At 37.3% G+C, this 17,583-nt stretch overlaps 1 protein-coding gene across 1 annotated transcript in view; it reads left to right on the top strand.

Annotated features, from left to right (window-relative positions):
* The window catches only part of LOC306888676 (Fc receptor-like protein 5), a 70,911-nt gene extending 55,366 nt beyond the window's left edge, over positions 1-15,545 (top strand). The window contains exons 10-17 of the mRNA XM_079447099.1: positions 9,468-9,734; positions 9,842-10,126; positions 10,201-10,479; positions 12,842-13,105; positions 13,534-13,779; positions 14,196-14,234; positions 14,449-14,559; positions 14,729-15,545. Coding sequence (XP_079303225.1) covers positions 9,468-9,734; positions 9,842-10,126; positions 10,201-10,479; positions 12,842-13,105; positions 13,534-13,779; positions 14,196-14,234; positions 14,449-14,559; positions 14,729-14,781 — 1,544 coding nt within the window. The 3' untranslated portion in view covers positions 14,782-15,545. The remainder of the gene's footprint in view (positions 1-9,467; positions 9,735-9,841; positions 10,127-10,200; positions 10,480-12,841; positions 13,106-13,533; positions 13,780-14,195; positions 14,235-14,448; positions 14,560-14,728) is intronic.
* The last annotated feature ends 2,038 nt before the right edge of the window (positions 15,546-17,583 follow it).

Raw genomic sequence — 17,583 nt, 5'->3', positions numbered from 1 at the left:
GGGCTGTGTCCTGAGTCCCCTGCTCTACTCTCTCTACACGCATGACTGCGTGTCCTCTCACAGATCTATTGTCAAATTCGCTGATGATACTGTGGTTCTGGGCCTCATTTCCAACAACAATGAGACCGCTTACTTGGACAAGGTAGAGAGACTCACATCATGGTGCCAGGACAACTGTCTCTCTCTGAATGTGAGCAAAACTAAAGAGCTGAACATGGACTTTAGGAAGAGACAGCAGCAGCCCTACACTCCTCTTATGATCAGTGGGACCCCTGTGGAGAGGGTGCGTAACTTCAAGTACCTCGGTGTGAACATCTCAGAGAACCTGACTTGGACTACACACATCCAAACACAGGTTAAGAAAGCCAGGCAAAGACTGTACCATCTGTGACAGCTGAGGAAATTCAGGGTCTCACCAGCAATCCTGAAAACTTTCTATTCAGGGACCATAGAAAGTGTATTGACTCAGTGCATCTCAGTGTGGTATGGAAACAGCTCCAATCAGGACTGCAAAGCCCTACAGAGAGTTGTACGCTTAGCTGAGCGCATCTCAGGGTCTGCTCTCCCCTCTCTGCAGGACATCTACCTCAAACGCTGCAAAAATAGAGCTGTCAAAATAATCAATCACTCAAATCACCCTGGTAACCGACTATTCACTTTGTTTCCATCTGGTAAGCGCTTCCGTAGCCTGATGGCAAAAACTGAGAGACTTAGGAGGAGCTTCTTCCCCCAGGCCATCAGGCTCCTAAACTCTAACTCTGTGTCATAACATCACATGACTCCATGTAAATATCACCATATCAATTGCTATTCATAATTTTTTCTACCTCATATTGCTGCTTTTCAATACCCTGTACAACTTTTTGCACATTCCTCTTATTACTATTTACTATTTGTAAATATAAATATATTTATAAAACCATTGCAGTAATATTTCACAGTATTATTGTTTTATTGATCAAATAATTTTGATGAGCATAAAAGACTCCATTAAAAAAAATAAAAAAAATAATGAAAAAAAAAATAAAGTAAAATAAAAAAACTTACTGATCACAAACTTTTGAAGTGTATAATATAATATATCAAAACAAACTGAAACACTTAAACTGATATAGAATGGAACAGAATAGAATAGAAGACAAAATTAAGCATTTTGAAGCATGCAAACTGATCTGTAAGTTAAATATATAAAAAAAGTGAACGTGAGTTCTTATATAGCTATCTAAACATGTCTATGAAGTACAGTTTGCACAAAACACCTGTGTGTGACTGTAAATGTCTCTGAGTTTGTTACCGTTCTGTGCCCATCATCCGTTATTTCCAGCACTTAATCAAGCCACTCTTCTTTAATACATGATGATTATTTATTTCTCAGCTCATTGTGTTTGGGTTGGCTCTCGATTAGAGCTGTTTTATCAGCAACCAGCGAGTCATTCGGCGCACATCATTCTCTTTCTATGAAACCTGTGAACCGCATTCATCGGTTCTAACTCTATAGAGATATCAACTCTACAGCGGTTTGCCCGAGCATGGCAATTCTTTTGCTTTTACTAGAATTCAATGAATCAATCACATTACTTCTGCGCGTGCGTGTGCAGGTTAGAGGGAGCATTGCATTCAGCAACCAAATACAGTGCTCAGAGGAGCAAAGATCCTGACGTGGCTTTCTTTGGATATTAACTTCTTGTTTAGTCAGTTGTTCTATAAAATCAAATACAATATTTGCAAAGTGTTGGTATTCAGGGAAAAACCTTTGCTTGTGTGATATTGCTTAACTGTGTCCCTATAAATACAGAAATAGCAAATCCATTATTGGGGCATTAGTCCAGATCTAAGCAGAAATACAAATAGAAAGAAAGAAAACAAAAGCAATGCAAGCTTTTAGTAGATGACTGCAGCCCACCAACAATTTACAGATAATTCCATTCTGAAGGTTAAAGGATTTAAAATGTATTGATATCTTTAAAATTGTGTTGTATTGTGTGCACTGTGTTGCATTTATAAACCTAACATTCATCCTATCATCAAGGAAAACAAAAACAGAAGTGTATTATACTCTCCACTCTTTACATCTTTCTTGTATAAGCATGGAGCCCTTTTTTAATGTTTCGTCATGTTTTCTGTTTGAGCCGCTTTGTTTTGTAAGCTTTGTCAAATAAGTGTTTCAATTAGTTTAGTGAACATAAATTGTGATGAGGATCATGATGCTAGAAAGTTCAAGAAACATTTAATAAGTGAATCCAATAGGAACCGGAAACTCAGGGATAAGATTACAAACACCAACTGAGACCTGAACAAAGAGCTGGAGAAACTAAGAGCTTAAATAGGAGTGTAATCATGAAGAACAGAAACAGGAGTGTGGAGCTAATTAACCAAGAACAGAAACAGGAGTGTGGAGCTAATTAACCAAGAACAGAAACAGGAGTGTGGAGCTAATTAACCAAGAACAGAAACTTACAGTTTCCCATACATGTGTGCAATGTTTAGTGCAAGGTGAAAATGAAATTATATAATTTACATTTACGATTTCCTACACTAGTTTTAATATGCAAATTAAAAACATATTTTAGGGTTTTATAAGTTGCAAATTAAAACTTAAATGTATTACCCAAATTAATTTGATATGCTTAGCATGTCCAAGCAAAAACTGTTGCAAAATATAATTTCAATGCTGTTTTTCTAAATGCATTTAGACTTATGGATAGGACACTTGGTATTGCCTTTTCATCATAATACCGCGTGATAATTGTAGCAAAATGCAGTGAGAATTTCTGAATGCATTCTGAGCCAAAGGTTCAGCAAAAGGGCAGCAAAATAGTGATTGGAATGTCTTTTTTTTTCTTAAATGCACAGACAATTACACTTAAGACGTTTCAATTGCATTTTCTTTAAATACTTGCATATACATATATATATATCTCCCCATTTCACCCAAAATGCCACTTATGCCCTTCTGGCTCTCACCCCTACACTGAAAACTAAATTTAAACGGTCAAGTCAAGTCACCTTTATTTATATAGTGCTTTTAGCAATGCCGATTGTGTCAAAGCAACTTTCCAATATCAAAATAGGAAAATAGCGTGTCAATAATGTAAAATTTTAAGATTAAACACTCAATTTTCAGTTAAAGGAATTTCCTTATTGAATTCAGTGATGTCATCGTCCAGCTCAGTTCAGTTTAAATAGTCTCTGTGCCAAATCAAGTCGACGATATCGCTGGAAATGAAGTTTCCCCAACTAAGCAAGCCAGAGGCAACAGCGGCAAGGAAAGGTCTTTGAGTGAATTGAAGTGAATAACCTCATTCTATAATACCCAGAACCCAATGAGACACTCCGGGGATGGCCCGCCAGGCCTCGGCCCATGTGGCAAGGGTGTTGGAATTAATTTGGGTGGTGAGTCGCCGTGTGGGGACTCGACACACCTGTTAAGAGAAAATTACTCCTTTGAAAATGTTTGTTTTACTTTCCTCACTATAGTAGTGATCGTCTGTGTGTGCGCTATTTGAACGGGCCCAGTTCACAACAGTATGTACACAAACACATTGCCGTCGACACGATGAGCTAAACGGGGTGTTCGGAGGCGTGACAGAGGCCGTTTCGCGGCGCTAGACTCAATGCTTCCTTCAGGAGAGCAGTTAACCCCCCGTGTGCGGGGTCTAGAGTCTGAAGCTGACAGAGATAATCATAATGACAGCCCTTTCTATAGATCTGCCTAAAAAGATCAAACCACTCATAGTCACATTATGTGATTTTAAAACTTGTTTTAGAAAAATAAATACGTCAGATTTATACTCAGGTCAGTTTTTTATTAAGATTGCATATTATAACAGGAAAAGGTACAGTTAGCACTATAGCCTAACAACTGTACAATATGACTGTAAAAGGTTTGTTATTCACTCTCTATATTAAGATGAAACTGCCCCAGAGTCAACTCAACAAAGTAAAAGTGAAGGTCTTGGAACTGATCCAGAGACAGAACATGTTCAGATTGAGAAAGAAAGGCAATACAGAGAGATTATGAGACAGAGAGGGAAGAGACAGAGACAGAAGCAGAAGATATGGAGAGTGAGGCAGCCACAGCCATGTATTAACCAGCACCCACCCCCTTAGTGCCCCTCTTTTGGTTTGGGTCACTGCCTCAGGATGTCTGTGCACGACCCTGGTTAATGTGGACGTCAGTCCTGAGGTTTAAGTCACTTCAGTTATAATATGCAGTTTTCAATCTTAATAATAACTGACCTGTGTATATGAATTATGTATGTGTATGTATTAGCATAACAGTTCAGTTCGACTTGACTTGAAAAGCACACAAGTTGAAAGAAAGAATAAAAAATACATTTATTATTTATTTTTATTAATACAAGTAATTAATTCCACTGAAAAAGCTGTTTGAGTCATTTAATGTTTTTGTGTTTCTTCACAGATTTACCCAGATCTACTCTGACTGTGACTCCAGACAGACCTGTATTCACTGGAGAGAGAGTCAATCTGAAGTGTGTGATTGAGTCTCACAGTAACTGGAGATATGAGTGGTATAAAGACAGAGTAATGTTACAGTCGTCTGATCGTTACACTGTAAATGGAGACACTCTTAGTATTGTAAAAGCTATTACATCTGATGAGGGTCAGTACTGGTGTAAAGGACAGAGAGATGAAAGACCACAATCATCACAATCAATCTCTGTTTATCTCTCTGTGAAAGGTGAGTTGAATACCATTTTCTGTTACATTCACTCTACTGTGATATACATATTTAACTGAGAGACTGTGGTTTTGTTCAGAATGAATTCAGCACAATGATGTATTCTGTCTATTTCTTAATATTATGTGAAACAGATCACATCATGCAACAATAAACAGTTCAAACTGTCACATGATTTCTTGAAAACAGCGGCCAATCAGAAGAGTTTGTATTAGAATCCATGCTCTCTATCATTCTTTCATTTCAAGTTCATTAAAGATAGCATCAATGTATAAGGAGACTAAATGATGTTATGAGAGACTATTCTGAGGCAATATCCAGTGAATTACAAAATCTGAACTGAACCAAGATGCACCTTTTCTTTATTTGTCATACATTTCTAAAGAATACCAAGTTTGTTGTGTCTGTTTGTAGGGCTGCACAATTTGGCCAAAAATATTGTTTTTGTAGGCCTATATCAATATGACTACTAATAATTCTGATTATTGTTATTAAATAAAAATGTTAAACAAAATAATAATTATTGATAATGATTGTTATTAATATATTTTACAGAAAACTGCAGCATGACCCGATAGAAAGGTTTAAGGCCTCGTGCAGTAAATGTAATAATATGGACAAATGCATGCTATCACCAAATAAAATGCAGATAGAGATGTTTGATAAAACATGAAGACCATAAACATACGATTACTGAAAGAGCCATTTTGGTCTTTACTTTGAATTATGTACGTGTCCAGTAGGGGTCACTCTTGGGTGATTATTCACAAAATATAGGGGGGCGCCATAGTGCCGAAATCATTGTGAAAATCTTGTTTAATAGTTGTTAAAAATAATCAAATGAAACGTTTCTTTTTAAATATTTTTAATTAGTACAAAAAAGTATTTGTTATAAACTTGTTAAACCTGTCCTGTCCCATTTTGCCGTGCTCACGGCGCACACTCTTCAACTGTAACGTTACGCAAATATCACTTCATCATAAATAACCCACACAAGAAACTACATCGTCAGTTAAGTCATGAAATTACCAAAATTACAATTAAAGCTGCAAAACAGTGCATGCATATATACATGCATTACATTTAAACGTCTCTCAAATGCACTGAAATATTCTGCAATTCGAGATCACAATAGAGCGCAAGATGATAGTCTATGTATTTTTTATTTTATTTTGTGATTTAATGCAGGTTAGGCTAAATGTGAGCACAGGGCAGCTGGACTTTGTACTTTGTAAAGTACGAAAATTTAATTATATTTAAATGCGTAAAATAAACTAGATTCTAGCATTTATGAGCTGTTGACTTCCACCCTTTTCACATTATTGCAGATGGGGATTCAAAAGATAACTTTATTTTTATTTTTATTTTTTTCCCCCTTTGTACAGAGGTCGGTTTAGGTTTGACAAAACTGTTGCAATTCATTAATTTGGACAAATAATAGTGTTAAACATTGACTGTTTGTGTTTTCAGAGTTCATTGATTATATAAAAATTCAGTGAAGGTTGACTAAACTTTGAACTATCTGCATGTCTCATCCATGAGTAGACCTGTGCAATGATGGAGAACAAGCTTTTGGGCTGTTGAGACCCAGAACCAAACTTACTGAGCAATAAACCTGTTTTGAATTCAAAGTAGTCCATCGTGATTCAAGTAGATCCGAGGAGTTGAAAACTCTTGCTACTTCATACTTCAATACAAAACAATGCTGAATATTAAAATTATAAATTCTATCATTGTGATATTTTTTTTATGTCTAAATCTAAATCCATTTGAAAACGTGAAAAGAACTATATTACAAAGTAGAAATGGTAAATGAGACAATAAATGATATTCTGCTGTCATCTAGTGGTCATAGTGGAAATCATGACATTCATTTTAATAGTAGGCCTATTTGTTTTTCTGTCAGGTGAGATCTTGGCAGAAATCTTCAACTTAGCATTTTCCATGAACTCTCTCTTAGTAAAAATGAAAAAATGCAGACATTCTTTAAAGTACATTTTACTTAGTGTTTTCATTTTATATAAAAATGTGCAAAAATATTAATAAATTGAGGCAAATTAATTATATATATATATCAGTGGCGGCTGCTGGTCTTTCAAAGAGGGGAAGCTCATTTTCGGCCTACATCATAAAAATTGTCCATTAAATTAACGTAAATTCTGCCCTACGTTCCTTTTCATGAAAATGCTCTGTGACCCTGTCGTACCAACTAGGCGTCTTTTCCAGTGACTCGACCACTTAAACGGCCTCGGCCCATTGTGTTACGCGTGCAGGACTTGAGCCGCTTTAAACAGGAGAAGCTCCTTTCTACACCTGCAGATGTAGCTCCAATTGTTGCCACTAATGAGAACAGTTTGTAAAGAACACTGTCCAGCTCCATGTCTTTAACCCCCTGGGGTCTGAGGGTGTTTTGGGGGCCTGGAGAAGTTTTGACATGCCCTGACATTTGTGCTTTTTCCAGTTGTCTAATAACACTGTGAACAGCACAAACTGGGCTACAATAATACAGCAGCATTTATGTACTTGATTTTGTTGAACACATACAGAACATTTGTTCACGAGACTTTTGAGAAATGGATCTTGTAGCCTTGAATTTTTGCTTCAAAATAACGTGAAAATCATCTTGTTTATTTGCTCACAGAAAACAATATATTGATTGAAATTTTCTAAGACACTTTTTGAGTAAAAAGGGTCTATGTGAGAAGTCAACCTTCACATTCACACCTGAGAAGACAAAGGCCCTCATAATGAGCTTCATAATGAGCCATTTAGTCTAGTATGTGACTGAGAGGGAAGAGTTACAAGACGGAATATGAGGACAAAATATATATATGCTAAAAAGTCAGCTTTGAAAGACAGCTTTGATTGTTCCTAAAATGTTTAACTGCACTCACGAGTTAATCTCAAGTTATTTTGTGTGATAGCTAAATATATTCTTCATAAACTCCAAAAAAAAAATATATATATCATTACTCCAGTCACATGATCCTTCAGAAATCATTCTAATATTCTGATTTGCTGCTAAAAAAATATATTGTTGTTGTTGAAAAGAGCTATGAATATTTTTTTTTTTTATGCATAGAAAGTTCAGAAGAACTGCATCGTTTGATACATGTCTTTATCATCACTTCTGTGCTTAATACAAGTTTTAATTGCTATATATACTGACTCCAAGCTTTTGAACCTGGCATTTTCATAGTGTATATAGTTTATGTGCTCTGAAGGGGAAAAAACAAACAAACACACACACATTTTGAAATTCTGGGTTATTTCTCTCAGCAGATCTTCTTCCAGAAACAGAAAGTAGCCCGGATGAACTTGTTTGTTTCCTCGGAGGCGATGTGTTTACATTCACGCGCGCGCCTCAGGTGGATGTTTGAATGAGGCGCGAGCGGCGCGTGACCGCATCATGAGTTGAGACAGGAAACTGGACCTCGCGTTGGTTTCATACGGATTACTTTAACATAGAATACTTGTTTTGGACGTCAAATATTTTGTTTTGGACGTTTTCATTTAAAATTAGATATTTCAAGCTTTCTATACATATATTTCTCATGTATTTGAGGCGAGTATTCGCGGAGATTCAGGTTTTATTTACGTGTCTGTGAAGAGAGAAGAGAGCCCGCAGAGAACGCACCCTGTTTACTTTCTCTATTTTTTAAAAGCACATTGTTTTGTTGTTATTATGACTATACACAAATAAAAGTAGACCCTTTGCAGTTTCAAATGATACCTTACTCTCATCTGCACGATCAAAACTCGTGGAGTATTTTTAGTTTGTTTCGCGTCAAAGAAAAAACGCGACATTCTGCACCGGTGGGTTAACACCAAGTAATCACAGCTTTCTCCTGTTATGATGAAAACTGGCAATTTCGCCAAGGAAATACCAAGAAATAGATTTGTCTTTCGACTACGCTTGCAAAATCCGCTATGAGACTGAGCTCGAATAGCTTCAGCGACTTCTTACACAATCGCTGTCAATCAAAAGCAGATGCAGTCTTTGGACAGATCCTCCAATCATCACGCAGTAGCCCGGCGTCCAGCCCCGCCCACTCCTCCACTGACCCCCAGAGACGCTGAGCGTCCGGGGGCGGGACATAATCGCAGCATTTATCCAATGACCGTCTAGATTCGAAGCACTGAAACAAACTGTTCAAGGCAGCCCCATTGAAGTCAATGGACGCTATGCTTCGACAGGGAAATACACTGAGAAGCAAATCGAGTCACCTGCTATATGTGACTGAATCTGATCGAACTCGTCTCTGAGATGAACGTGTTCTAACGCATTTTTAGTCAATAAAATGTTAACACAATAGTACATAATTAACCATTTTTTTAAACATTATTAAAGAACATTAGTCATTATAGAACATTTGACATTAGTCTTAAAGAAATCCCCACTGATATATATATATATATATATTCTGTAGGAGTTAGTTTTAGGGGGCTAATAGAATACTGGGGGGTGCCAATACTGATCTTGCATACCCCTCTGCAAATGTACAGTTGCACCCCTGAGTATTTCATGCATATTATGCACAACCTGCAGCAGAACGAAAAAAGATTTTCTCTCATAATGATGTGTCCTGTGTATTCAAAATTAATATTTTTCTTATTTTTCTGGACAAACATTCCTCTGTTTTAGTCAAATTAAACTAATTGAAGAATGTTATGGATGCGTCAGTGTTAGAATTATCTTTTCTGATACATACAAATACTCAACGTTTTGTCTAACACTGGTAAATCTGTCCTTGTTCTCCTGCAGATGTGAAGCCTGAACTCGCATCATATCCTGCAGGAGCTGCACTGACAGGAAACACAGTGACTTTGACCTGTCGCATGGATCCGGCCACTGGATGGGACTTTTACTGGAACAAACACACACTGAACTCTGAGACAAAGACAGAAACAAACTCCTACAGCGTGAAGATTGATTCAGTGTCTGATGGAGGCCAGTACTGGTGTAGAGCTGGAAGAGGAAAACCAGTCTACTACACACAATACAGTGATGCACTGTGGGTAAATGTTACAGGTGAGAGAGAACAGAGTATGTGACGAAACACACAGATCAGAGACAATATCTACAGAACTTCTGAAACTTTGAATCAAACATAAATGCAATAATCTGTGTTTGTGCAGTGAGTCCTAAACCTGTGGTGACGGTCCGGCCTGATGAACGAGTGTTCAGAGGAGAAACAGTCGCTCTCAGATGTGATATAACGTGGGGAGGAGACACTGAGTGGACGTACAGATGGGAAATAGAGGGAACAAACTACCGATATAAAAACTCTGTCAGCCATATCTCAGCACAAGAGTTGAACATCAGCAGTGTTGATCACGTTCACAGCGGTAATTACAGCTGTACAGGACAGACGGGAACACAAAGCTCTCAGCGCAGTGATGCTGTTACTCTGACTGTATCAGGTGAGTTTGTGTGTTTGTTGATTATCATCAGTGTGAACAGCTTCTCTCTCTATAACTGGTCATGTTTTGTTCAGCTGAAGCTCAGGCAGCAGTGCGAGTGTCTCCACAGCCGTGGCTGACTGAAGGAGACTCAGTGACTCTGATCTGTGAGGTTACAGGCTCCTCTACAGGCTGGACGTTCAGCTGGTTCAGAGATGATGATCGTCTGTCAGACAGCAGCAGAGGAGCTGGAGGCTCTTACACTCTCAGTCCTGCTGCTCTACAGCACACAGGAGTTTATACGTGCAGAGCAGAGAGAGGACGACCGGCCTATTACACAGAGTACAGTAACACACAGATACTGTGGATCACTGGTGAGTCTGAGTCACAGCATTTATTCTTGTGTTCATCTGTATTTGTATTTCATCGCAGTTTCTGGCACAGGGGGTCTAGAACATCTGAGACCAATGCAAACCTCTAAAACCTGCTCTCACTTCCCTCCAATTCTCAGTCTAAACCAGATCAGAAGCTTTATCTAATCTTCTTTGGCATAGTGTTGCTCTCAGGCAACAAACTACCTTTTTGAACCTCTCACCCCTTTAATTCTTTTCAATAAAAAATATACATATATATAATATGTAAGGTCCATGAATTGGCCCAACGGAGGTATGCAATGGTGGATGAAGGTTTCCTGTGTGTTCGGTCTTTTCAGTGCGCAAACTTCTTTAATTAAACTCTAATCTGCCTCCATTTTATTATGATTTCAAATTTAGGTTGAAATGCCAATTGGTTGTTTGTTCATTTCTAATTATTGTTATTCTGACATTTGATTATTCTATGTTGCTCTTTAATCATATTGAATCTCATTAATCTTATTCATATAACACTTTGAGTCTCGTTACCGACAATAACCAGAGGTTGAGGCTGACCCGGGTTTAGGTTGGTCAACAACACACTGTTGTTCTAAATGGAAAAACCCAATAGCCTCTAGAGTCTAAGTTTACATAACTAATGCCAATGTGTTAGCCGGAGCTCATTTTAGTCCGTTACTAACCTGAGCACAGATTTGCTGTGTTATAGACACAATTAATTAGAGTCAATGATTTCAGAGTCAGTCAGAATAAATTCTAATGCAATATTTCATTATCAGTCATCAATATTATCAATATATATTGTGTGTGTGGGGCAATCCTTTCAGGAAGCAAAGCCACATGGGACACAAATTGGTAAGATAAACATCACTTTTTAACATGTTTAAATTGAAATAACTTTATAAAAAAATATATATGCATTTGCATTATGTAAGGAAGTATATTTGATTGTTGAAAGACTTATTGTATTCATATTTATATACTAAAACTGTATTATTGTTCGTTGCCTCAGAGCAATATTGTGCAGTTAGACCACTTCTGTTCAGGCAATATCATGCTACAGGGTGGAGATGTGCTCAGATACATAATCAGGAATATGATGCATTCATGTCCTCCTGGGCAGTTTTTACAAGCTCAGAAAACTCAAAGAATGTGCATTATTTTTTATTTATTTAATTCATTATTTGACAGTCAGAAAACTGCCCCAGAATTAGCTACAGAGCTAAATTTCATCTGCTGTCCCTGGGCAGGAAAATACAAAACCAATTATGTGACAAAAAACATCAGTATAATACCATTTACAGTAAAATCCCTCCAAGATTTAACAGATAAAAACAATGATCCCTCACATAGAAACTACAATCCAAATTTCTACAAAATATCCCCTATAAATACTACAAAGCATCATCCTACAAACAATTATAAACATTTTACAACTCAGTTTCATTCAGAATACAGAAATACTCAATGCTCACACACCTGACTCGTTTTTAACCATGATTTCAAATTAAAGTAGAACGCTGTCTTATAGTAATTAGTAAATTATTCCAGTTATTAACAGCCCTTACAGAGAAAGCTGAACGACCAAAATCAGTAGCTCTAAAATGCACTGCACAATCACCTCTAGACGAAGCTCTAGTTTGTCTTATATTTTCAGTACAAGAAAAAAACTAATTCCTTCAAGGGTGAAGGTGCAAGATTGTTAATAATTTTGTACATTTGACAACAATTATAAAACACAATAAAATTGTCAAGAGTAAAAAAAAAATGTACTTGTCAATAATCAAACAATGATGAGACCTGCAAGGTTTCCTATCGAATACATTTAGAGCATGTTTATACAAAGTATATAAAGGTCTAAGAATAGATTTTCCTACATTATTATTATTATTATTATTATTATGCCACAGAGAATGATGGGAAATGTAATTTTGTCCCTCAAACATATCAGCTCATAAACTGGCTAAATATATTGTTTTCTAGCAAAATATATCAATCTTCATTAATAGTACACATAATGTGCGTGCGCACACACACACACACACACACACAGTTGGGGGATGGAGCAGTTATATCAGTGTGCGGACATTACTTTTGTATTTTGCTTCAATTTGCACCTGAGCCCTGTTTGGGTTTGTGTGCTCACCTTTTTTGTTTTTATTATTATTATTTTTTTTTTTTTTCATCCAAAATAAAAATTCCTGCCATAGAGGGCTAATACACACTCATAATATATGCATAAGGCCCCTTTTATTTCAAACTTTAATGCTAAATTCAGCTTATTTGTATTTCATTACTTCATTAAAGATTATTTTACTACACATGTGTGTGCTGTCAGTTTTGAGTGGGATTTTCTTCTTGTCAGGTAAATGGTCCCAGGTGTCTCTGGAGGTCCGTCCCAGCAGAAGTCAACACTTCTCGTCTGACTCTCTCTCTCTGAGCTGTGAGGATCAGAGTAACTCTGCTGGATGGACAGTGAGGAGATACACAGACAGAAACACAGAAGATTGTTCAAAACAAACAGGATCTACATGTCGAATCTTCTCTCTCAGCACATCTGACTCTGGAGTTTACTGGTGTCAGTCTGAATCTGGAGAGAAACGTCATCCTCTCAACATCACTGTACATGGTGAGGCATGTTTCTAATCACAACAGATACACACTTTCTAATCTAATTCCTAATTACAAAGTCTACACATTTTCCTCTAACTGTTTTCTGTACAACCAATCACAGACTGACACCGCTGTACAACATTGTGAATGAGTTTTATCTATTATAGTTGGATTAAACCTGTCCACATTCATCAGAGAGTCTCTTACCATTTTAAATGGATAGTTTTTGGCCAGATGAATCTGTACGATCTCATTTGTATATTTTTGTACAATCTTTTTACCCAGGTGGTCAGGTTTAGAGATGGACCTTTATGCTTGGGTTGGACTAAAGCACAGGAAGCATTCAGTAAAATTCAGTTCATAAGAAGTTCACATTTTTAGGATGTGAATATTTTGATATATTCTTACTATTTGCAGTAAGCAGACGTTTCTTGTGTTGTGTAGATGGTGATGTGATTCTGGAGAGTTCTGTTGATCCTGTGATTGAGGGAGATACTCTGACTCTACACTGTTTACATCGATCTACAAACTCCCCGATCCTCAGAGCTGATTTCTATAAAGACGGATCACTCGTCCAGAATCAGACGACAGGAGAGATGAACATCACGACTGTCTCAAAGTCACATGAGGGTTTCTACTCCTGTAAAACAGAGAGAGGACAGTCACCCAAGAGCTGGATCTCAGTCAGAGGTGAGAGTCAGTGGAGTTCAGTCTCTGTCAGCTGAGGAGGTTTTATTCATGTGCATTTGTTCAAACTCCATGTGATTATTATCCATCTCTGGCTCTTATTTCTGATGGAACACAAATAATTATCGACAGCTGTTTATTATTTCACACAATTCACATGCAAGTATACCTATCCAATTACATACAAAATATACTGAAATATAGTGAAATAATCAACAGCCCATAACCAACATCCATGAATGATTTATTTATTTTAGTTTATTTAATTTCAATTAATTTCATTTCATTTCAAATTAGCAAGGAATGAATCTACTTGTGCTCATATGTGGTCAGTATCAAGTGCACATTTTGGTGTGAGAAAGATTAAACATTAAAATAAATTCATTTAAAGGCTTCAAAACATCTTTTGTGTTCCACAGAGAAGAAAGAAAATCATACAGGTTTAGAACGACATAGGGGTGAGTAATTTTTGGCAGAATATTCATTTTGGGGAACTATTCCTTTAATACAGAGCTCCTACAGGAGCATGGTGGCGGAATAAAAATGAGATGGAGGAAAGAATTATATCTCAATGATTTTGTGTTTGCTCATAAAACATTGGGTTCCCCAAGAAACATTTTGAAAGCCTTTAGGAGCTCCGTAATGTTGCTCAATAATGTGCTTGTTTTTCAGTGTCACGATCAGGTCAGATTTCTGTCTTCAGCATCCTCAGTTTTCTTCTGGCAGCTTGTCCGTATCTGCTGTCGACAGTCGTGCTGCTGTTCAAATACTACAGAGCGAGAGGTAAAACATCTGTCTGATCCGTCTCTCAAATCATTCACATTCCCTCTTTGACAGACATACCGTATCAACAGATGATCAGATCATTCATTTAAACAATAACTGCAGTGGAAACAGATAATAAAGTGTCCAAATACGTTCTGGAAATAAATGTTTTGTGTGTTTTTCACAGTTTCATCCACTGAAGACCAAAGCCGGTACGCTGTAACAGAGGAAGACACTTAAACTGATATTCATCCATCCACCGATCCTCTTGTCCTCTGTAGAGTCACATGCTGATCATCCCCGGCGTCTCGGGCTGAAGACACGGGTTTCTTGGATGGATGGATGGTTCAGTCATACTTACAGATAATTTAGTGTCTCTGATTGATTGTGGGGGGGACCAGAGCACCGAGATGAAACCCACAGAAACACATGGAGAACATGCTAACTCCACACAGAAAGAGCTCCTGGCTCAGCCGGGACTCAAACTGGACACTTTCTTGCTTTCTGAGCCAACATGAGTCTTAAATGTGGAAAATAAAATGTTAAATGTGTCTGCTGAAGACAAGAGCTAGTAAGCTGTAACTCATATATATATATATAATGATCAACATATTTGTTATATACATTATTTAACTTGTCTTTAAATATGGTTTGATAATATTGTAGTCTGTTCTGATTTCATATGCTTTAAATTAGATTAGTGTCTTTATCATGTGTGATGTTTGTCTGGGCTTATAGTGAAAGCTTGATAGTGTTTCCTGTTTTAGACGACTTGTTTGAGTAATTAGCAAACATGCATATAGTTTTATTCTTTATCACGTTCTGTTTGAGTGAATTACTGTTGAAATTAATGTGTATTCCAAAGAGCATTGTAATAAATAGTGTCAGCCATAATTGAATGATAAACCTGTAATTAAATATTCTGAAGGCATTGAATAATTTAAATTGATTGTGAGCTATCGAATGTTTTTAAACATAATAAACACATTTTAAAGCAGTTCTCTAGCAGGGCCATGAATGAGAAGTTATTTCATGACTGATGAAATATCAGCACAGAGATGTTTCTACTCACAAACATGATTATTTTAACTTGATTATCAGTAAAAACTGAGAAAGAGGCATCTCTAATATCTGAAATATGAGAAACACCAGGTTCATTATTTGAAGAAAGCAGACCTCCACCGACATCTCTTCTAATTATTAATGAGAAAAGGTTATATTTAAATACGACTGCTAACAATGTTTGCTGTTGTTGTTGTTTTATCACAGAACAATTATTATTATTTTTTTTAATAATGCTAATTTTTAGATTAAATTACTTTTAGACAAAACACATAAAACACGAGCCAGCTATGCCAGTTTCTGTAATAAAGGAACTATTGTAATGTGCTTTAGATGAGATCTGTCAGTGTTAGAAGCATTTGTCTTTCATTAAACATTGTTCATTGAACAGCTGTGTTTGAGTCCTGGGCTGGAGGACAGAGGAGCGAGGAAATGAGCAAGCATCAGTTTGAGTATTGAGCAGCACTCACTGTCACGATGATGCTTCTGCTTCTTCTGCATTCAGCCCATAGACCCTCTGCTTATTGTATCAGTAACATACAAGTATCATAACATTAACAAATCATGAATTAACAGTTAAAGAAAATTGCCATAATGTGTCAGTATTATATATATATACAAACCCGATTCCAAAAAAGTTGGGACACTGTACAAATTACGAATAAAAAAGGAATGCAATAATTTACAAATCTCATAAACTTTTATTTTATTCACAATAGAATATAGATAAGATATCAAATTTTGAAAGTGAGACATTTTGAAATGTCATGCCAAATATTGGCTCATTTTGGATTTCATGAGAGCTACACATTCCAAAAAAGTTGGGACAGGTAGCAATAAGAGGCCGGAAAAGTTAAATGTACATATAAGGAACAGCTGGAGGACCAATTTGCAACTTATTAGGTCAATTGGCAACATGATTGGGTATAAAAAGAGCCTCTCAGAGTAGCAGTGTCTCTCAGAAGTCAAGATGGCAAGAGGATCACCAATTCCCCCAATGCTGCGGCGAAAAATAGTGGAGTAATATCAGAAAGGAGTTTCTCAGAGAAAAATTGCAAAGAGTTTGAAGTTATCATCATCTACAGTGCATAATATCATCCAAAGATTCAGAGAATCTGGAACAATCTCTGTGTGTAAGGGTCAAGGCCGGAAAACCGTACTGGATGCCCGTGATCTTCGGGCCCTTAGACGGCACTGCATCACATACAGGAATGCTACTGTAATGGAAATCACAACATGGGCTCAGGAATACTTCCAGAAAACATTGTCGGTGAACACAATCCACCGTGCCATTCGCCGTTGCCGGCTAAAACTCTATAGGTCAAAAAAGAAGCCATATCTAAACATGTTCCAAAAGCGCAGGCGTTTTCTCTGGGCCAAGGCTTATTTAAAATGGACTGTGGCAAAGTAGAAAACTGTTCTGTGGTCAGACGAATCAAAATTTGAAGTTCTTTTTGGAAAATTGGGACGCCATGTCATCCGGACTAAAGAGGACAAGGACAACCCAAGTTGTTATCAGCGCTCAGTTCAGAAGCCTGCATCTCTGATGGTATGGGGTTGCATGAGTGCGTGTGGCATGGGCAGCTTACACATCTGGAAAGGCACCATCAATGCTGAAAGGTATATCCAAGTTCTAGAACAACATATGCTCCCATCCAGACGTTGTCTCTTTCAGGGAAGACCTTGCATTTTCCAACATGGCAATGCCAGACCACATACTGCATCAATTACAACATCATGGCTGCGTAGAAGGAGGATCCGGGTACTGAAATGGCCAGCCTGCAGTCCAGATCTTTCACCCATAGAAAACATTTGGTGCATCATAAAGAGGAAGATGCGACAAAGAAGACCTAAGACAGTTGAGCAACTAGAAGCCTGTATTAGACAAGAATGGGACAACATTCCTATTCCTAAACTTGAGCAACTTGTCTCCTCAGTCCCCAGACGTTTGCAGACTGTTATAAAAAGAAGAGAGGATGC

The sequence above is a fragment of the Barbus barbus genome, assembly GCF_936440315.1.
Source record: "Barbus barbus genome assembly, chromosome: 2".
Classification (NCBI taxonomy): Eukaryota; Metazoa; Chordata; class Actinopteri; order Cypriniformes; family Cyprinidae; genus Barbus; species Barbus barbus.
The sequence above is the reverse complement of the archived record's forward strand: the minus strand, read 5'-3'. Positions and strand labels throughout refer to the sequence as shown.